The sequence below is a fragment of the Puma concolor genome, chromosome D4 (assembly GCF_028749965.1).
Source record: "Puma concolor isolate L17-30 chromosome D4, mPumCon1.1.hap2, whole genome shotgun sequence".
Taxonomy (NCBI): Eukaryota; Metazoa; Chordata; class Mammalia; order Carnivora; family Felidae; genus Puma; species Puma concolor.
Window position 1 is genome coordinate 26,708,341 of NC_141679.1, and position 17,195 is coordinate 26,725,535.

Consider the following 17,195-nt stretch of genomic DNA (forward strand, 5'->3'; position numbering starts at 1 on the left):
CCGATTCTGTGTCTCCCTCTCTCTCTGCTCCTCCCCCGTTCATGCTCTGTCTCTCTCTGTCCCAAAAATAAATAAACGTTGAAAAAAAAAAAAAAAAGTGGTCTAAGATTTTAGGTTTGAAAGTATATTTTAACTATTTTTTTAAATGTGGCTTTTTAAATGATCAAATAGAATATTTGTGATTTTTTTAATGTTTATTCATTTTTGAGAGAGAGAGAGAGAAAGAGAGAGAGTGTGTGTGAATGGGGGAGGTGCAAGGAGACAGGGAACATGGAATCCGAAGCAGAGTCAGGGCTCTGGGCTGTCAGCATAGAGCCCGACGCCGGGCTCAAACTCATGTACCCTGAGATCATGACCTAAGCCAAAGTCGGACGCTTAACGGACTGAGCCACCCAGGCGTCCCTAAAAATAGAATATTTGTAAAAATTCAAAGAAAGTCTATCTGTAGAATCCAAATATAATAAGGAAACACCTTTGCTATATGCTACAGTTGATTTCAAGAGGCATGCAAGTCTCAGCTTCTCTACTTCTCTTCCAACCCACAGAGGGGAGCATCAAAAACATTGATGCTTTAAATTGCCTTCTCTTCTGACTGTGTAAGCATCTCTTTAAGAAGTTATCTACAGTCTGTTTCCATACATCATATAGCTTAAGGGTTTTTTTCCTAGAAGACACCTATTGTCTTATACAAAAGTGATTCATTCTTAAGCTTTTTTCCCATCCTACACACTTACAGAATATGAGACTCTTGCCAAAGCTGTCCATGACAGCAATGATTAGGGGATGGGGGTTGGGCTCTGGAGTGGCGCTCTGGTACATTTTATCTTTTACCACCATCACATCCTTGGTAGATGAGAAGTCACTGTTTTACAGTATTTGAATTCAAAAGATACTACATTTTGGAAGAATAATATACTGTGGTCAACCTAAAATTTAGGGAAGTCACTCAACAGAAAGTACTGAAATTTCATTAAGTTCTACTCTACAAGGCCCCCAAAATTTGAATGTCAGTTGAAAAATCTACACAATTTCTTCTCAGTTGGATATAGACTGTAACAGTTATTACTTAGGCTCTCCAGTTAAGCTTTTTTGACATTACCTATAATATGTTTACATTTTTAATACTAACCATTTGAAAGATTTTTTAACTCCTTCCAAACATAAAGTTATAACCAACCATCTGTATGTGAGGTATATAAAGATCACTATTAGATTCAGTTTCCTCTTCCCCCCTTACCAAACCAAACCTAACAGAATAAAGAATAACTAGCATGACACATGAAAATCTTTCTGTGGCAAGAAAAATAAGTATTTGTAATGTTTATTAGGTTGCTGTTGATTAAGCTCCAGCTGATTGCCTATTTTTTCAGTCTTTCAAATTAAATAATTCAACGTCACCTAATATTTTATTAGTCTTTAGTTTCAAAAGTAAACTTAAAACTCCAGTTGTTTCCAATAAAAGTCTATACCACCAGTCTTAGTAAAGAAAAAAATTTAGGGAAGGGATATGCATTTAAAAGTAACACACAGGGGCGCCTGGGTGGCGCAGTCGGTTAAGCGTCCGACTTCAGCCAGGTCACGATCTCGCGGTCCGGGAGTTCGAGCCCCGCGTCGGGCTCTGGGCTGATGGCTCAGAGCCTGGAGCCTGTTTCCGATTCTGTGTCTCCCTCTCTCTCTGCCCCTCCCCTGTTCATGCTCTCTCTCTCTCTGTCCCAAAAATAAATAAACGTTGAAAAAAAAATTTTTTTTTAAAAAAATAAAAAAAAAATAAAAAATAAAAGTAACACACACACACAAAATCTAAATATAAAAAACTCCACAAGTAAGTGTAATGTGTTTATTTTCTAAATGCATAAAAACACGCTAACATCCAACAAATTAAAATGACAGAAAGTTTGTGTTAATTATGTAATACTTGCACAGCTCGTTATAAATTACCAATTGGTACTTAAAATGTGTACCACAGGGGCGCCTGGGTGGCGCAGTCGGTTAAGCGTCCGACTTCAGCCAGGTCACGATCTCGCGGTCCGTGAGTTCGAGCCCCGCGTCGGGCTCTGGGCTGATGGCTCAGAGCCTGGAGCCTGTTTCCGATTCTGTGTCTCCCTCTCTCTCTGCCCCTCCCCTGTTCATGCTCTGTCTCTCTCTGTCCCAAAAATAAACGTTGAAAAAAAAAATTAAAAAAAAAATAAAATAAAATGTGTACCACAACATGCCTTCTTAAAAATTATGAATGTAGATGGACTCAACCAAGATTTCATAAAAACCCAAAGCAAGCTATTTAGTACAGAGAAGTAAAAAAGAATTGCATAGGATTCAAGTTCATGACTGCAACACCTCAGTGTAACAAATGTGCCATTTAATACAAACCATGAGAATGCTATATGAAAAGAAAGTCCTTAAATACTTTTTACTACTCAAAGTCCTGAGATGTTTTACCTTATATTTTCCCTGATCACAGCCACACAAAGTACTTTCCATGGTATAGCTTCTTTGTACGCCTATCTCCCTCCAAACCACAACACGTGCCGTGGATTCTTTAGATTTTTCCACTACAAAGCTACAGCTGCTCATGCAAAATGCTGGAGCAATATGGCTCAGTATCTTAGGCAAGGTCTGCAAAAATAAGAATGATAGAATACAATATTTCAAGAGGGCTTTTTTTAGTTAAAAACATCTTTTTTTAGTTTTTAAACATTTGCATGAAAGCACAGTGACCAGAGCAGGGCCATGTGAATCTTCTTGAACTTTGTCCTCTGCTATTCCAAACATCAAAACCATTCTTTACAAATTCAGAATTTTCTGCTTTCCTGGACAAACAGTAATCAGTTGGAAAACAAAATGGGAGAAAGGATCACATTCACAGTAGTAACCAACAGGTGAACAAAAACTATGGTAAAAAATGTTTCAAATTTTGAAAAAAAAATGTTTAAAAAACAAAACAACTTTAGTCATGAAAAATGGCTTACTAATTAAGAGACTTAACATTATAAATGTCAACCACCTCTAAATTAATCAATAAAGTCAAGACAATCACAATCAAAATGCCCACAACATTTTCTGCAACTTCAAATTATTCTCAGGTTCACCTGGTGTGTGTAAGTATGAAGGCAGACAGGGGAGTTCTGAAAGAAGAGAAATAATCTAACAGATATTAACCTAACTATATATGTAAGGGAAGTTAAATTGTGATACCATGTAGGAGTAGATACATCTCTAGAAAGAAAGAGAATTCAGAATTAGAACCAAAGGCAGATGTAAAAATTAGAATTATTAGTGTGGAGGGCCACCTTGGTGGCTCATTCAGTTGAGCATCTCAACTCTTGATTTCAGCTCAGGTCATGATCTCACGGTTCCTGGGATCGAGTGCTGTGTCGGACTCTGCACTGAGCTTGCTTGGGATTCTCTCTCTCCCTCTCTCTCTGCCCTCCCATGCTCAAAAAAGAGACAGAGAGAGAGTGAGTGAATCTCACACACACACACACACACACACACACACACACACACACACACACACACACAGCTCGAGCAGGGGAGGAGCAGAGAGAGAGGAAGGCACAGAATCCAAAGCAGGCTCCAGGCTCTGAGCTGTCAGCAGAGCTGATGCAGGGCTCAAACTCATCAACTGTGAGATTGTGACTGAGCCAAAGAATATGCTTAACCGACTGAGCCACCCAGGTGCCCCAATAAACATTTTTTTTTTTAATTATTATTAGTGGAGAGAAGAGTGATCACCCACTAACTGCTGGCACCACTGGAGAGCCACTGAGAAAAACAAGCTGAAGTCACTCTTTAGTAGTTCAGTTCTAACTGGATTAAGAATTTAAACTTAACAATTAGCAAGTAAAATTTCAAAAGGAAATTAAAAACAATAAACATGGAACTTTATTTTTTAAATCTTTGGATAAGATTTCTAAGCCTCAAAACCCAGAAGGCATTTAAAAAAAAAAAAAAAAAACCAACAAATCTGATGCAAGTTTTTAATTATCACACAATTAAAAAAATGTTTTTTCAATATATTTGTAAAAGAGTTATTTTCAAAACAATAATAATTAGATGGCCAATGTAAATGTAAGCATAGTCATTTTATTTATTTGGGAAAGGGGAAGAAGAGAGAGGACACCAAAAAAGAAAATGTGCCTTTGAATTTCTGCTCAGGGCAGTGGTATGCTATCAAAATTCTTTTGGGAAAAAAACCAGGGGTGTTTTGTTTAGGTGCAAATACAGTAGGAAAGCCACTGTGCCTTTAATGGAAAGCACATAAGATGTGACGCAGTAAGATCTTCCTTCAGTCCTGGGCATACCTCAACACATACCCAGAGGTGTGGAAACATGGTACGTAACAGATGGCTTTATAAATCGGCACAGGAAGGATGTACTGTTTAATAAATGGTGCTGAGACAACTGGTTATATATGGGGACACTAAAATTAGATCCCCAATTTTCGTATTTTCTAAATACGAAAAGAAAAAATTTTAGACTATTTAACATGAAACAATCTGCAAAAAAAATGGCAAAATGGCAACACTTGCAGAGTCTGAGTGGCTGGGATATGTTACATTACTTTCTGTAGTGTTATACGTGTTTGAAATCCCCAAAGTCCAGACTTATCTGTGATAATTACCCTGTATCCTACATCTTCCACGACATCACATGAAGCTGCATTATCACTGGTATGCCATACTGTCTCTTTGATGCTGCAGCCATACATAAATACATTCTTCTTTCGGGAGTGGCCATGATAATCACAATAAACCTTGAAAATATATTTTGAAAGTTAAAAACCTCTGAATTCATATATTTCCAAATAAAGCAAGTTAATAACAAGACAATAAATAGCTCTGTGTGTCTTTGCCCTTTCATTGTAACAGAGCCACCATTTAATAAGTAGAACTAATAAAAGTAGTAGTATCTAGTTCTGGAAAGGATCTATGATTAATTCTAGAATGGCTAAATCCTTTCTAGGGCCTGCATCAAGCCATGAGTTCCACTCTAATATACCTACTATTCACAATTTATTTGTATTTATTTTTGAGAGATAGAGTGTGAGCGGGGGAGGGGCAGAGAGAGGGAGACAGAATCCAAAGCAGGCTCCAGGCTCTGAGCTGTCAGAGCAGCGCCCGATGAGGGACTTGAACTCCCAGAGTGAGAGATCTTGACCAGAGCCAAAGTCGGACGCTTAACCGACTGAGCCACCCAGGCGCCCCCTCTACTATTCACAATTTAAAAAATAATAAATTCAGTCATAGGTCAAATCTACAGCAGCAGTCATCACTGATCCAAGGGTTATTTGAAAATTTAGGTAATTTGAAAGAAAGACAATGCACTCATGAAAAACACAATTGAGCAAAGGGTAGTATGGTTTCAATTTAATTTTTAAGAGCAGCATTTTTAAAATGAAAAATGAAGAACAGGACTGCATGTCAATGTTCACCTTCTGCAAAGTTTTCCTATCTTTCCCAGAGGAAGATTACCTCATTCAAACAATAATATAACGGGACATTCTATGCAAAAGCTGCTGAGAACAGAAGCAGAATATATACACAGTCCAATAGTGTTCAGCACTGTGCCCACACCTTCTCTCATGTGTATACTCGAGACTTACTCGCTTCAGAGTTCACTAACAAACTCAGAAATAAGCTTCTACCAGTTTGAGAACTTGGAAGACACATCCTGTTACCTTACTGCTATTCAAACAGTGAAGTTCAATACCTAAAACTTAAAACCAGGAGTTACCAATGTTCATAGACAAAAAAGATAAGGAAAGGGCTCAGGGGAACACTAAAAATTAAACCTGACAAAATAAGAATACAAATGCAGTGTATTAATTACACACGTAATTAATAACAGAAGAAGATATTTGTAAAAATTCCTTTTGAAATTAACACTTAGCTTTTATAACCAGAATATACTGAGTCATTAACTAACAAAATCATTTCTGTGACTAGATAAAGTACAAATACTTACCAGTGGTAAATGCTTCACAGCGGCCAGGTATTGTAGCAGCCCCTTAGCATGGTAAATTGTAGGATGTAAATCTGGATTTGGACTTTGCCACTGTCTATTCAGATCCTCTCCACTTAAAGAACAGCGGTGACTACACAATATAAACACAAACATTAGTACTGATAAACTCTTACAATATTTGATTTAATTTTATGATTCTATTCCAGTAAATATTTCCAGTAAATATACTAGTCACTAAATAAACACTTATGAAGTATTTGCTTCGTGCAAGATCTTGTGTTACATGCATTTAACTGTGGCAAGCTTTCACATTTTTAGGTCAACATTTTCAAGCTATAGAAAAAAATTAATTCTCAATTCTGGGGTCTTATTCCAGACTCTCTAAAATTTACTAATGGTCCTATTTTCCATTCTGATTTCATAATAATCATTTGTTATACTCCAACACCGTGAACTTCAATTGTATTAGTTATTATGTAAAAGTACTATCTGGGCTGGGCCCTCCTAAGAAAGGTACATGTGAAAAGTCTACATTTTTTTTTGACTATTATTTTTATTTGAGAGAGACAGAGAGAGAGAAGGAGAGTGCCGGGGGGGGGGAGAGAGAGAGAGAATCCTAAGCAGGCTCCATGCTCAGTGTGGAACATGACATGGGGCTCGATCCCACAACCCTGGGATCATGACCTGAGCTGAACTCAAGAGTCAGACACTCAATCGACTGAGCCATCCAGGTGCCCCAAAAGTCTACATTCTTGTAAAAATTCAAATACATTTTCACTTATTTCAGGTAGTAAGTAATAAAGCAGAGCAGAAATTTAAGCAAGCTATCAGAAGGTGGTAACAGAAATGTAAACAGAATTCTAACTGGTCAATATGTTTCTGAATTAAAACTAGACATAAAATGCCATTTTAATTCCATAACGTATTACCTAAAAATAAATTATTCTGGTTTTTTCATTCAAAAACTTCCTAAAATGTGAGAAATATTCGTGCTACATTTAGTGAATAAATAAAATATGGTATCCTCAGCTTTGGAGACGCTCATGACAGCAACACCAAATTCCCATCTTTCAGAAACAGAGTTTTCTAATTCCCACGAAAATTAAACTGCACTAACTATAAGCCATCTCCACCTAAAAAGAAGTCATCTTCCATTATTTCCAGTCTAAAGAATTCCTTCTGTCAAAACTACACCACCTCCTATCAGGATGAGGTCAGCAGATAGAGCCAATATTCCATATCAATGGAAAGAGATCCCAGGAGATTCTAAATCTTAGATCAACTCAAGATCATGCCACTGACAAACAAAAAGGAATATAAGAAGTTATGTTAAAGACCTTATTTATGTATTCTCATATCCTGACATTGTGATTTTTCTAAAACAATTCAAGCAAGACATGAAATCATACTCTCATGGAATACAGAAATTCTCAAAATATCATACTGATACATAAAATGTATTTTCATTTAAAAATTCATCTTAGATGAATTCCCCACCAAAAATTTCTTCGTTCTAGAAACATCACTCAATTTGTTTTCCAAATTAACCTGGATGCTATTATTTTGACAAGTTTACACAGGATAGGCACATAACCTATTTCTATAATGATTGCTTAACTTACTTTCCATTGATGACACCATCTGGATTTAGCATAGGGACAATTTTAAAAATATAGGATTCTCGTAAGCTCTGAGCAGTAGGGTTATTACTCATGAGATACTCCAATGTTCCTTTCATTACCCAACTTGCGTTAGTTTCTCCAGGATGGACCCGAGCAGACAAGAAAACGTAAGGGCGATTTCCTAAAGTACACATAAAATTTCAAATTAAAATGAACAGCTACTAAGAGTCTGTATGATGTTTGACTTTGGGAATATAGAAATATTTCTACTCAATTTTGAGTTCTGATATAAATTCATACTAAAACTCACTGTGCACCTACTGTATCTGAGCACAGCACTAGGCCCTACAGAGAAAACAGATACACAAAACCCATATATAAGCCATGTCCTAAAGGAGTTCATAATATGAACGCAACACAATAAGTAGTATTTGAGTTTTACTTTCCAATGGTTAATCTAACATATAAAATTAGTTCTTTTATATAATCTTGCTTTTATAAAGAACAAGTATTGGGGAAGTTTTAAATATAAATTTATTTTTCATGAAGTCATGAGGAAAATAGGAAAATATCATTTTACCCCTGTTTTACAGTTGCTATGCTAAGCACAGATAAAGTATATCTGTTCAAAGATGAACAAAGAAAAACAATTTCACTATGCATTTCAATACACAGGTCTACAATGTGACCACTCTGCTCACCTGCTCGTGTTTTCAGGCATATCAAGCTATTTCTCTTTCCTGAAAACACCTCACCTTCTTATCAAAATTAGGGCGCTTTCTCATTTTCCTATCACAGTTGTACATCTGAGGCAATTTTAAATATATAAATGTCAGGAAAAACCAACCAGCTATTTGGTGCTAGCATCAAAGCACATGATGGGTTTCTGGTGGTTTGATTTATAAACAAAATTAGTTGTAAATTTTTTAATTAATGGTATTATCATATGAACTCTTAAAACATTTTGTTGTATTACACAACAAAGGTAAGAACTACAGAATATTCATATCAAAAGAGACCTCAGAGATAATCTCATGCAGCTCCCTCGTTTCTGAGATGAGGAAACTGAGGCCAAGGGCTGGGCAGTAATAGGACCGAGACTAGAACCCCAGACTTCTGATGCCTGTTCTAGTCCTGTTGCCCTTACAAAACATATATGAAGCAAAGGAAAATAAGAATAATTGGCATTTTGAGTGAAGAAGACAGACTTACTGAATTGACAGATATGTTCATAATAATTAGACTCTGGCATTGCTGTTATAGTCACCAAGGGACAGGTGTTTCCAGACAGGGTTTCACATAACACATCTTTTCGAAAATAGATTTGCTGAGGATTGTGTGCTGATTCCAATTTTTGAAGATGCATCTTGATAAAAATTTAAAAGCAAAGTATACAATCATTTAAAAACTCCCTAAGATAAATAGAAATAAATGCATCCAGATCTCGACATAACTAAAAGCGAATCAGATTCCTAATCCCTTCTCTGAAACCCTCAGGGAGCCAGAGGTAGTTCAAACATCAGTTATTTGGGGCAGTTGAGAAAGGGCATAGCTACAATGCATACACCATTAATTCTGCAAACCCCCAATGGGGGTGGCCGTAGCAGCCTGTAATAAGCCCATCATTATTTCTGCAGCAAAACATGTGAGGAGTCACTCAAAGCGGAATCAATATTCTAAATAAGCTCACATCAATTCAGGCCAGGCTGCCAAATGGGCTAGGAGAAAGCTTTTGGTTTTCAAAGCCTTTTGAATTTTGAAATTATAAGTGACTGTAGACCAGCAGAATGGGGTATGTAGCACAAAAATTTTTTAACAACTTTTCCTGATTTCAAGATTCATACAAGTTCAATGTAAAATGTCTAGAAGACACAGAAAGTACAAAGAAAAAATTTTAAACACCCATAACTGCATCACCTAGATTACTACTAACAAATACCAATGTAACCTGCTTTTATCACTTAATAATTTACACACACACACATATGTTCATAATTACAAACACTATATCAGATCATTCAACAAGTGAAATATGTGTCTTTTGAAAACACAAGTTTTAATGGTTTTAATGTATGGTTATCCCATAAATAAACTGTTCAATCCCTTTTTTTTTTTTTTTTTTTTTTTAAGATACTTGGTTTCTAAACTTTTGCCTATGTTCATTCACATAATCACAATTGACTATGTGCCCACTATTTCTGTGAGGGACACTGCCCGGGGATGTGTGAATGAATATACCCTACCTTTGGAAAAATACAGAGTGCTGTGAGAGCTTGTCATCAGGAGTGGGGAGCCTAGCTGAATCTCGGCAGTGTGGAAAGGTCTCCTAAAAGAAGTTACATTCAAACCAAGATCCAGAGGATGAGTGAGGAGGGCAGAGGGGAGTGTGGCAGGAAGAAGGAAGGTATATGGGAAGACCATGATGTAAGAAAGAGGAAGGGCATCTTACAGGACTGACAAAAATTCATTGCAGCCAGACCGGGAAGAGTGAGAAACAGAGACTTAACACAGACTGAAGGGCCTCACAGGCCATTCTTTCACAAGGAGCAGCATATATACGCATACTGGTAATTTAGATAATGAAGTGACATATGCATAACCATTTGAAAAATGAACAGGTATATTTTTTACTGTGAATTAATACCATGGATATTAACCTAGGATGAGGATAAACTTTAAAGAGTTATTTTAGGTCCATTTAAAGACAAATATTAAGTAATAGTGCAAACAGTATGAGGACATGACAAAAATTGTTACAAATAGTAGGGAAATGATAGAAATGAACCACGGTAAGAATCTCAGACTTCATAAAAATGGCAAAAGAAATCACTAAGAAGCTTTAAGCGGGAGATTTATGGAACCAGACCCTCCCATCACGAAGCCCTCCTGCTCCAGTGTGGGGAAAGGAGGAAAGAGGACAGAAGTGAATTCTAGAACACCAGTTAGAAGAGGCGGCAGAAGTCCAGATGAGAGACAGCAATAATGGCTGGAAAGGTTGGGGCAGCAGCACTGGCAAAAGGAGGGGAATTTAAAATATACTAAAAAGGTCACATCAGTAAAGAACAGTAATATGTAACCCTGTGTGTAACAGCACTATATACTTTGATGCTGTATTATTCAGCATGGGAAGATAACTGATAACACCTTTACTGTAAGTTGCAACTTTTATTAAAACAAAGTCAGCCACACTGAGTGTTCTAAGCTTTGCTCTCTCTTCTGTTCAGTGGAGTATGTTTCTCTTCTTTTCCCCTAATAATTTGGAAGCTTGTTTCTAATCATAGTGTTCCAATCTCTCTCTGGGTAAACCGATCATACCTCTTTGATCCATAATTATTACAAAAGACTTTCTGTACTAAGAAGAAAAAAATCTACCACAGTAACTACTCGATTAATTTTTTAGTTTTGTTTTACAATGTAAGTACTCAAACATCTCAAAAGAACTCACAAAACAACCCTTACATCTTAAATTCTAAAGAATCTGGATCTAGAACTCCACACCAAACCACTAAAAGAAATTAATTCCCCACAGAAAAACTTACACATTTTTCTATTGCTAGATTTTCTATGAGATTCAATGCCTCTCATTAAACAAGTGGAAGTCTCACCTAGTTAATATGTGTAAATCATGGAATCTTAGAGAACTACAGATTTCTATAAAAAGGTGGAGAGTAAAAATCTTTTAAAATTTCCTTAGTATTTCTACTAAATAAAAATAAAGACTACATTCCCATTTTACTCCCTTTAATGTTTTCAACAAACATGGTATTATTTTCTAAAATATTCAGCACTGGATCTTTTCATTTTATTAAGATATTTAATTAAAACCCGTCTTCCCCCAATTATCTGACACATATGCATAAAGTACAATAAGAGCCATAATATAACTTAATGAGTTCTCACCTGTAAAGTTGAATATGTGTATGGATAGTGATAAGCAAAGTAGCAAACATCATCTTTATGTGGAAAATTGACAGTGAATGTAATTGTATAGTAGGATTTTCCCTTTTGCCCACCTGCAGCAACTGAACTTCTTGAGAAGTGATTTCTGCAATAGAAAAGCACAAAACCTGTTTACCTCTTCCACACAAAAGTTCTGAATCTCCTTGCTTCTTTATGAAACAGAACTTCGGGTGGGAGGAAACACACGGTTTATAAGGTTAGCTTAAATATTCTATAAAAATTAGAGTTGGTACTACTGAATCAGATAAATGCTATCAGCCAACATCAGTTTTCACTTCTGAATTTACTATCAAATGGAGCTGAGACTCCTCATCAATGAAAAGCTTAGAACCTAATTCCTTGTTACCATACACATTACCAGATCTTGGCCAATTATCATCAATGGTTACTACCACCATTAGATGGAAGGCTAATGACCATCTTTAAAGCAGATGGATCAGGGGACAATACCTAAATTCACTATCAATCTTAAGGCTACAAAAAAAAAAAAAAAAAAAAAAAAAAGAAAGAAAGAACCAGACATGATATGTTTCCAGACGTAAGGCAATAGGAATTCACGGCACCATCTATGAAGTATTCTTGCCAAAATCAAACCTGAAGTTGATCAAGCTTCTAAATCTAACTACTAGTTTATAGGCAATCAGTGAGATAGAAGAATTCATTATCACCACAGGCATGCAATCCCAGCAAAACCCCAAATGTGGAAACTCTGGCATGACAGATGACCCAGTTTCTCCAACAAATAAAGGAGAAATAACAGAAAGAAAAGGGGGGGAACCTAATGTTGAAACAAACAAACAAACAAACAAACAAACCTGCTGAAACTCTAAAACAACACTTATGAGACAATTGGGGAAGTCTGAACAATGACTGGGTATTTTATTGTATTACAGAATATTCTTAAGTGTGATAAAAGCATTATGGTTAGACTGTCTTTAAAAAATCTCTAAGAGATATGGGGTGCCTGGATGGCTCAGTTGGTTAAGCATCTGACCTCAGCTCAGGTCATGATCTCACTGTTCCTGACTTTGAGCCCTACATCAGGCCCTCTGCTGTCAGCTCAGAGCCCGCTTGGATCCCCTCCCCTCTCTCTGCCCTTCCCCTACTTGCACTCACGTGCTCTCTCTCAAAAATAACAAAAAATTTAAAAAAAAAATCTCTAGGGGCACATGGGTGGTTCAGTCAGATTTAGCATATGACTGTGGCTCAGGTACTTATCTCGTGGTTCATGAGTTCGAGCCCACACTGGGCTCTGTGCTGACAGCTCAGAGCCTGGAGCCTGCTTTGGATTCTGTGTCTCCCTCTCTCTCTGCCCCTCTCCCACTCACTCTTTGAAGTATTTATGGATAAATATGATATCTGGAAATGCTTTTAAAAATTCAGTGTGGGGTGCCTGGGTGGCTCACTCAATTGAGCAGCTGACTCTTGATTTTGGCTCAGGTCACGATCTCACAGTTTTTGAGACAGAGCCCCCGCATCAGGCTCTGCAATGAGCATGGAGCCTGCTTAAGATTCTCGCTCTCTCTGTCCCTCTCCCCAGCTTGCGCTCCCTCTAAAATTAAAAAAAAAAAAAATCTTTATTAAAAAAAATTCAGTGTGGAGGTAGGAGTGAAAGTATTCCTAAAGCAAAGCTAAACATGTATTGATAACGGTTGAAACTGGGTGATGAATACATTATCCTATTGCTTACTCTTACAAATGTTTGAAGATTTCCATAATAAAAAGTTTTTAAAACTACACATTACTTTCCAGACTTTAAGTATCACTGACATTTGATGGCCTAAAGATTGTCTATCAACCAACCTAATCTCTAAAAGTTCAGATCATCTTCTATTATTTAAGTCATGAACTGAAGAAAATCCATGACCAACAACTAGATTTACTTGCACACACATAAACATGAACGGTATTTTCAAACCAGTATAGTCTTCATTCACTTAGCCACTATATCTTGAATACTCAATGACAAGGTGCTGTGGGCTGACGAAAACACAAAAACAAGTTCCAGGCCTAGTCCTTGCCGACTCTTTTCCCCCAAAAGTTTAACATCTAATCAGAGAGGTATCGATAACCCCACATTAGAGCTACATATTTTATAAGTTACATTCTCTTATATACTGGTGGAAGTCCTTTTACTCTCATTTTGCAAATGAAACAAACAAGCATCCAAGGACTTAGCTCACATGAAAAGTTAAGACACATGCAAAAATAGTAGATTTTATCTTCACTATCTGGATTTCAGGCTTCAGGAAAGCAAGTAGTGCTTGCTGCACAGAAAACAGTTAATAGGCATCTGTTGAATTGACCTGAATTCCAGTTCCAGATCTGGAAGTAGCCAAAAGAAAAAACAAAAACTAAACAAATGAAAATCCTCGCCATCCCCCTTACACAGAACAGAACCACCACCTGTCATGTTACAACCATTCACTTGATAATGTGGAAAAGAAAAACATTCATTGATTGGTTATTTCTATTCCAACTTTATGAGAAAGAGATAAGTAAGAGTATTTTTATGTTAGCCTAGCAGTAAAAGAAATATGAAATTTATACAAGTACAGATGAAATGCATATAATCTTTTATTTCTATCCCTCATTTACTATTGATTTTGCTAATACAAGTAAGGGGGAAATCCTACTGAGATGAATTCCAAGGAACACTGTCTTTCTCAGAAAGTAATAGCACTTAAGATGCAGGTTTTTCTAAAACCTAGAGTCAGAAATCTTCTGACTTCTGAAGGAATATTAGTGCTACTTAAACCCAAGATAAAAATTCAAAATCCACTAAACAAAAATGTCAGGATTAAGATTAATAACAGAGAAAACACAGGGAGGTCAAATGAATTCAGTGGAGGAAGTTATCTAGAAATATATTACATGCAGAAACAGTAAAAATGAGAAGCAAAGTATATGATAATCCCAGATTACTTAGACGTGAAGTTGCAGAATAATCCAATCATTCCACTGAAGCAGTAAGTGATTTCGAGCACTGATTTCTAACTTGATTAAGTAGATGACCTATTTGAGGTCAAATTGAACTGTATAAATTGACATAAGGTAACTGTGGGATATACCTCCAGGTAAAATATTCTGGAAACTAAGATGAGGTAAATATTTGTATGCAGAAAAGAATTATACTTAATATCATCAGAACAACAAAAAGCCACTGCAAATTATTTCCTAGAATTCCTAATTTCCGTTTATTCAATGAAGTTTACATGGCTTAAAAGCTAAGAAAGTTGAGGACACATAGCTATCTAACTGGTGGAGACAAGATTTGGATTAAGTCTGTCTGTCTATAGGACAGATTTTATTTCTACTAAATTTACCACCTCAATGAATCTCAAATTTTAAAGGACTCTGTTAGAGATAACAGTAAAGTATATCACCACAGTTCAAATAATGCAATAATGACTCTAGTTTCTAATCTTTAAACTGAAACAGAATGAAGTTAAGATCCCCTTCCATCAGCTGATGTCAATATTCTTAGAATACTTACTTGTAATAACAAATGTCAGTTCCCACACGAATCCACCATGGTCTGGCATTTAATGCTTCCTGAACCGAATACATGAGTGGTTGCATACCTTTGACAGAGAGATTAAAAAAAAAAAAAAAAGAAGAAGAAGAAGAAGAAAAAGAAACAAAGAAAGAAAAAAAAATTCTTCTCAGAGCTTCTGAGTTAAAAATTAATCATTCCATTATAGAAAGCACCAAATGTTCAGGAAAGCTAAAAGAAAATACATTTCAGTTTTTAGTATATATAAAAAAATATGAGATATTTCTTTACAATCTCCTAAATCAATCAATGATATGCTTTTAATCCCAATTTACCTAAAATCAGATTTCAACTTCAGTGAGAAATCATTAAGCTTTTTTCTATTACCTTTTCTATATTAGATTAAAAATGGTAAGTAAAATGTATTCCTTGGAACAAGTCAAAGAGTCAAAAATATATGAAGAAACAGTATTTGATCATACTTCTAACTCTCCAGGGATCCCCGTCTACACTGAGGTTAAGGGAGAAAATGCCACCAACATGTTAAGATTGTTTTCTTCTTCAAACTTCTCCACACAAATATGTGCTTATAGGAAGGAAAATGTAAAGGGACTATTAGCAAAAACAGGATTAAATATATAGCATATTTTCTTGGGTAGTGTCAGAAATATATTCTACATATAAACTTTAATATTATCCAATTTCATAAAATCGTGCACTAGGCTTCTAACTAGAACTAATGAAATTCATATGTTAAGTTTAGAAATGTTGACAAATTTTACTGAGATCTGATTTGACTTTCCTTATATTCTAACTTAAAGATAGAACCATTTTTTTTTTCATTTTCCTGCTACAGAACCATTTTGTTAAATTTAGCTCTGAGTATTTTAATTAGTGTTTCATAGTCTCTTGGGTTTTGTACATATGTAAATCATATAATTTGTAACTTAAAGTATTTGGCCTCCTCTTTTAGTATTTGTATCAGTCACTTCATTTTCTATTTTTACTGTATTAGAAAAATGATACAACCTTACAAGTGATTCTGCATATAGAAGAGCACAACTCTGTCTTGTTCCTAATTTTAATCAAAATGTTTTACCACTCGATACAATATTTCCCAATTTTTTTGCATATCAACTGTATCATGTTTAATAAAAAGAGGTAACATTGAATAATCTCTATGTGCCAGACACTGCTCTAAGCATTTTTACATGTGTTAATTCATTAAATACTCACAACAACCCTCTGTGGCAGGTGCTATGATTACTCCCATAAGTGGAGTAGTTTCTTTCATAATTCTTATTACACTTGTTTTAATTTATTTTATCAAATGCCTTTTCAGCATCCACTAATAGACTCACATGGCTTTTCTCCTTTAATCTGTTGACAGAATAAATTATGTTGATAGGTTTCCTATGGCTATCTTTGCACTGCAAGAAAATGCTATTCTTTTACTAGTATATAATTATATTAGCTAAAATCTTATTTAGAATTTTTGTATCTAGGGGTGCCTGGGTGGCTCAGGCAGTTAAGTGTCCGACTTTGGCTCAGTCATGATCTCAGTGTTCATGGGTTCAAGCCCCACTTCGAGTTCTATGCCCGCATCTCAGAACCTGAAACTTGGTTCGGATTCTGTGGCTCTCTTTTTCTCTGCCCCTCCCATGCTCACACACTGTCTCTCTCAAAAATAAATAAACATTTAAAAAAATAGAATTTGTGTATCTAAAAACTGGTCTTTTTAAAAATTACCTTTACGAAGTATCAGTATAAGACTATACTAGCTTCAGAAAAATATACTGAGAAGCTATCCATTATTGATTGGAATAAACAGCAGTACAATCTATTCTTTAAAAGGTAAATATAATTCAGCTGAAATGCCATCTCGATAAGGTGACTAATACTTTTTAAATTTCCTTTTAAAAAGTTATAGTCTGTTCAGACTCTCTACTTTTTTTAAAGTTTATTTTGAGAGACAGTGCACAAGCGTGCAAGCAGGAAAGGGGCAGAGAAAGAAGGAGAGACAGGATCCCAAGCAGGCTCCACACTCTTATCCCAGGAACCTTGAGATATGACCTGAGCTGAAATCAAAAAGTCAGACACTTAACCGACTGAGCCACCCAGATAACCCCAGAATCTCTACTTATTACTCAATT

At 35.9% G+C, this 17,195-nt stretch overlaps 1 protein-coding gene across 5 annotated transcripts in view; it reads right to left on the minus strand.

The window, feature by feature from the left end:
• Window positions 1-17,195, minus strand: part of AGTPBP1 (ATP/GTP binding carboxypeptidase 1) — a 167,144-nt gene that overhangs the window by 19,495 nt on the left and 130,454 nt on the right. For all 5 annotated transcript variants that reach the window (XM_025931681.2, XM_086685114.1, XM_086685115.1 and 2 more), the window contains exons 18-24: window positions 15,043-15,130; window positions 11,487-11,631; window positions 8,799-8,952; window positions 7,587-7,767; window positions 5,965-6,094; window positions 4,622-4,753; window positions 2,437-2,613 (exon numbers count right to left, since the gene is read on the minus strand). In XM_025931681.2, coding sequence (XP_025787466.1) covers window positions 2,437-2,613; window positions 4,622-4,753; window positions 5,965-6,094; window positions 7,587-7,767; window positions 8,799-8,952; window positions 11,487-11,631; window positions 15,043-15,130 — 1,007 coding nt within the window. The remainder of the gene's footprint in view (window positions 1-2,436; window positions 2,614-4,621; window positions 4,754-5,964; window positions 6,095-7,586; window positions 7,768-8,798; window positions 8,953-11,486; window positions 11,632-15,042; window positions 15,131-17,195) is intronic.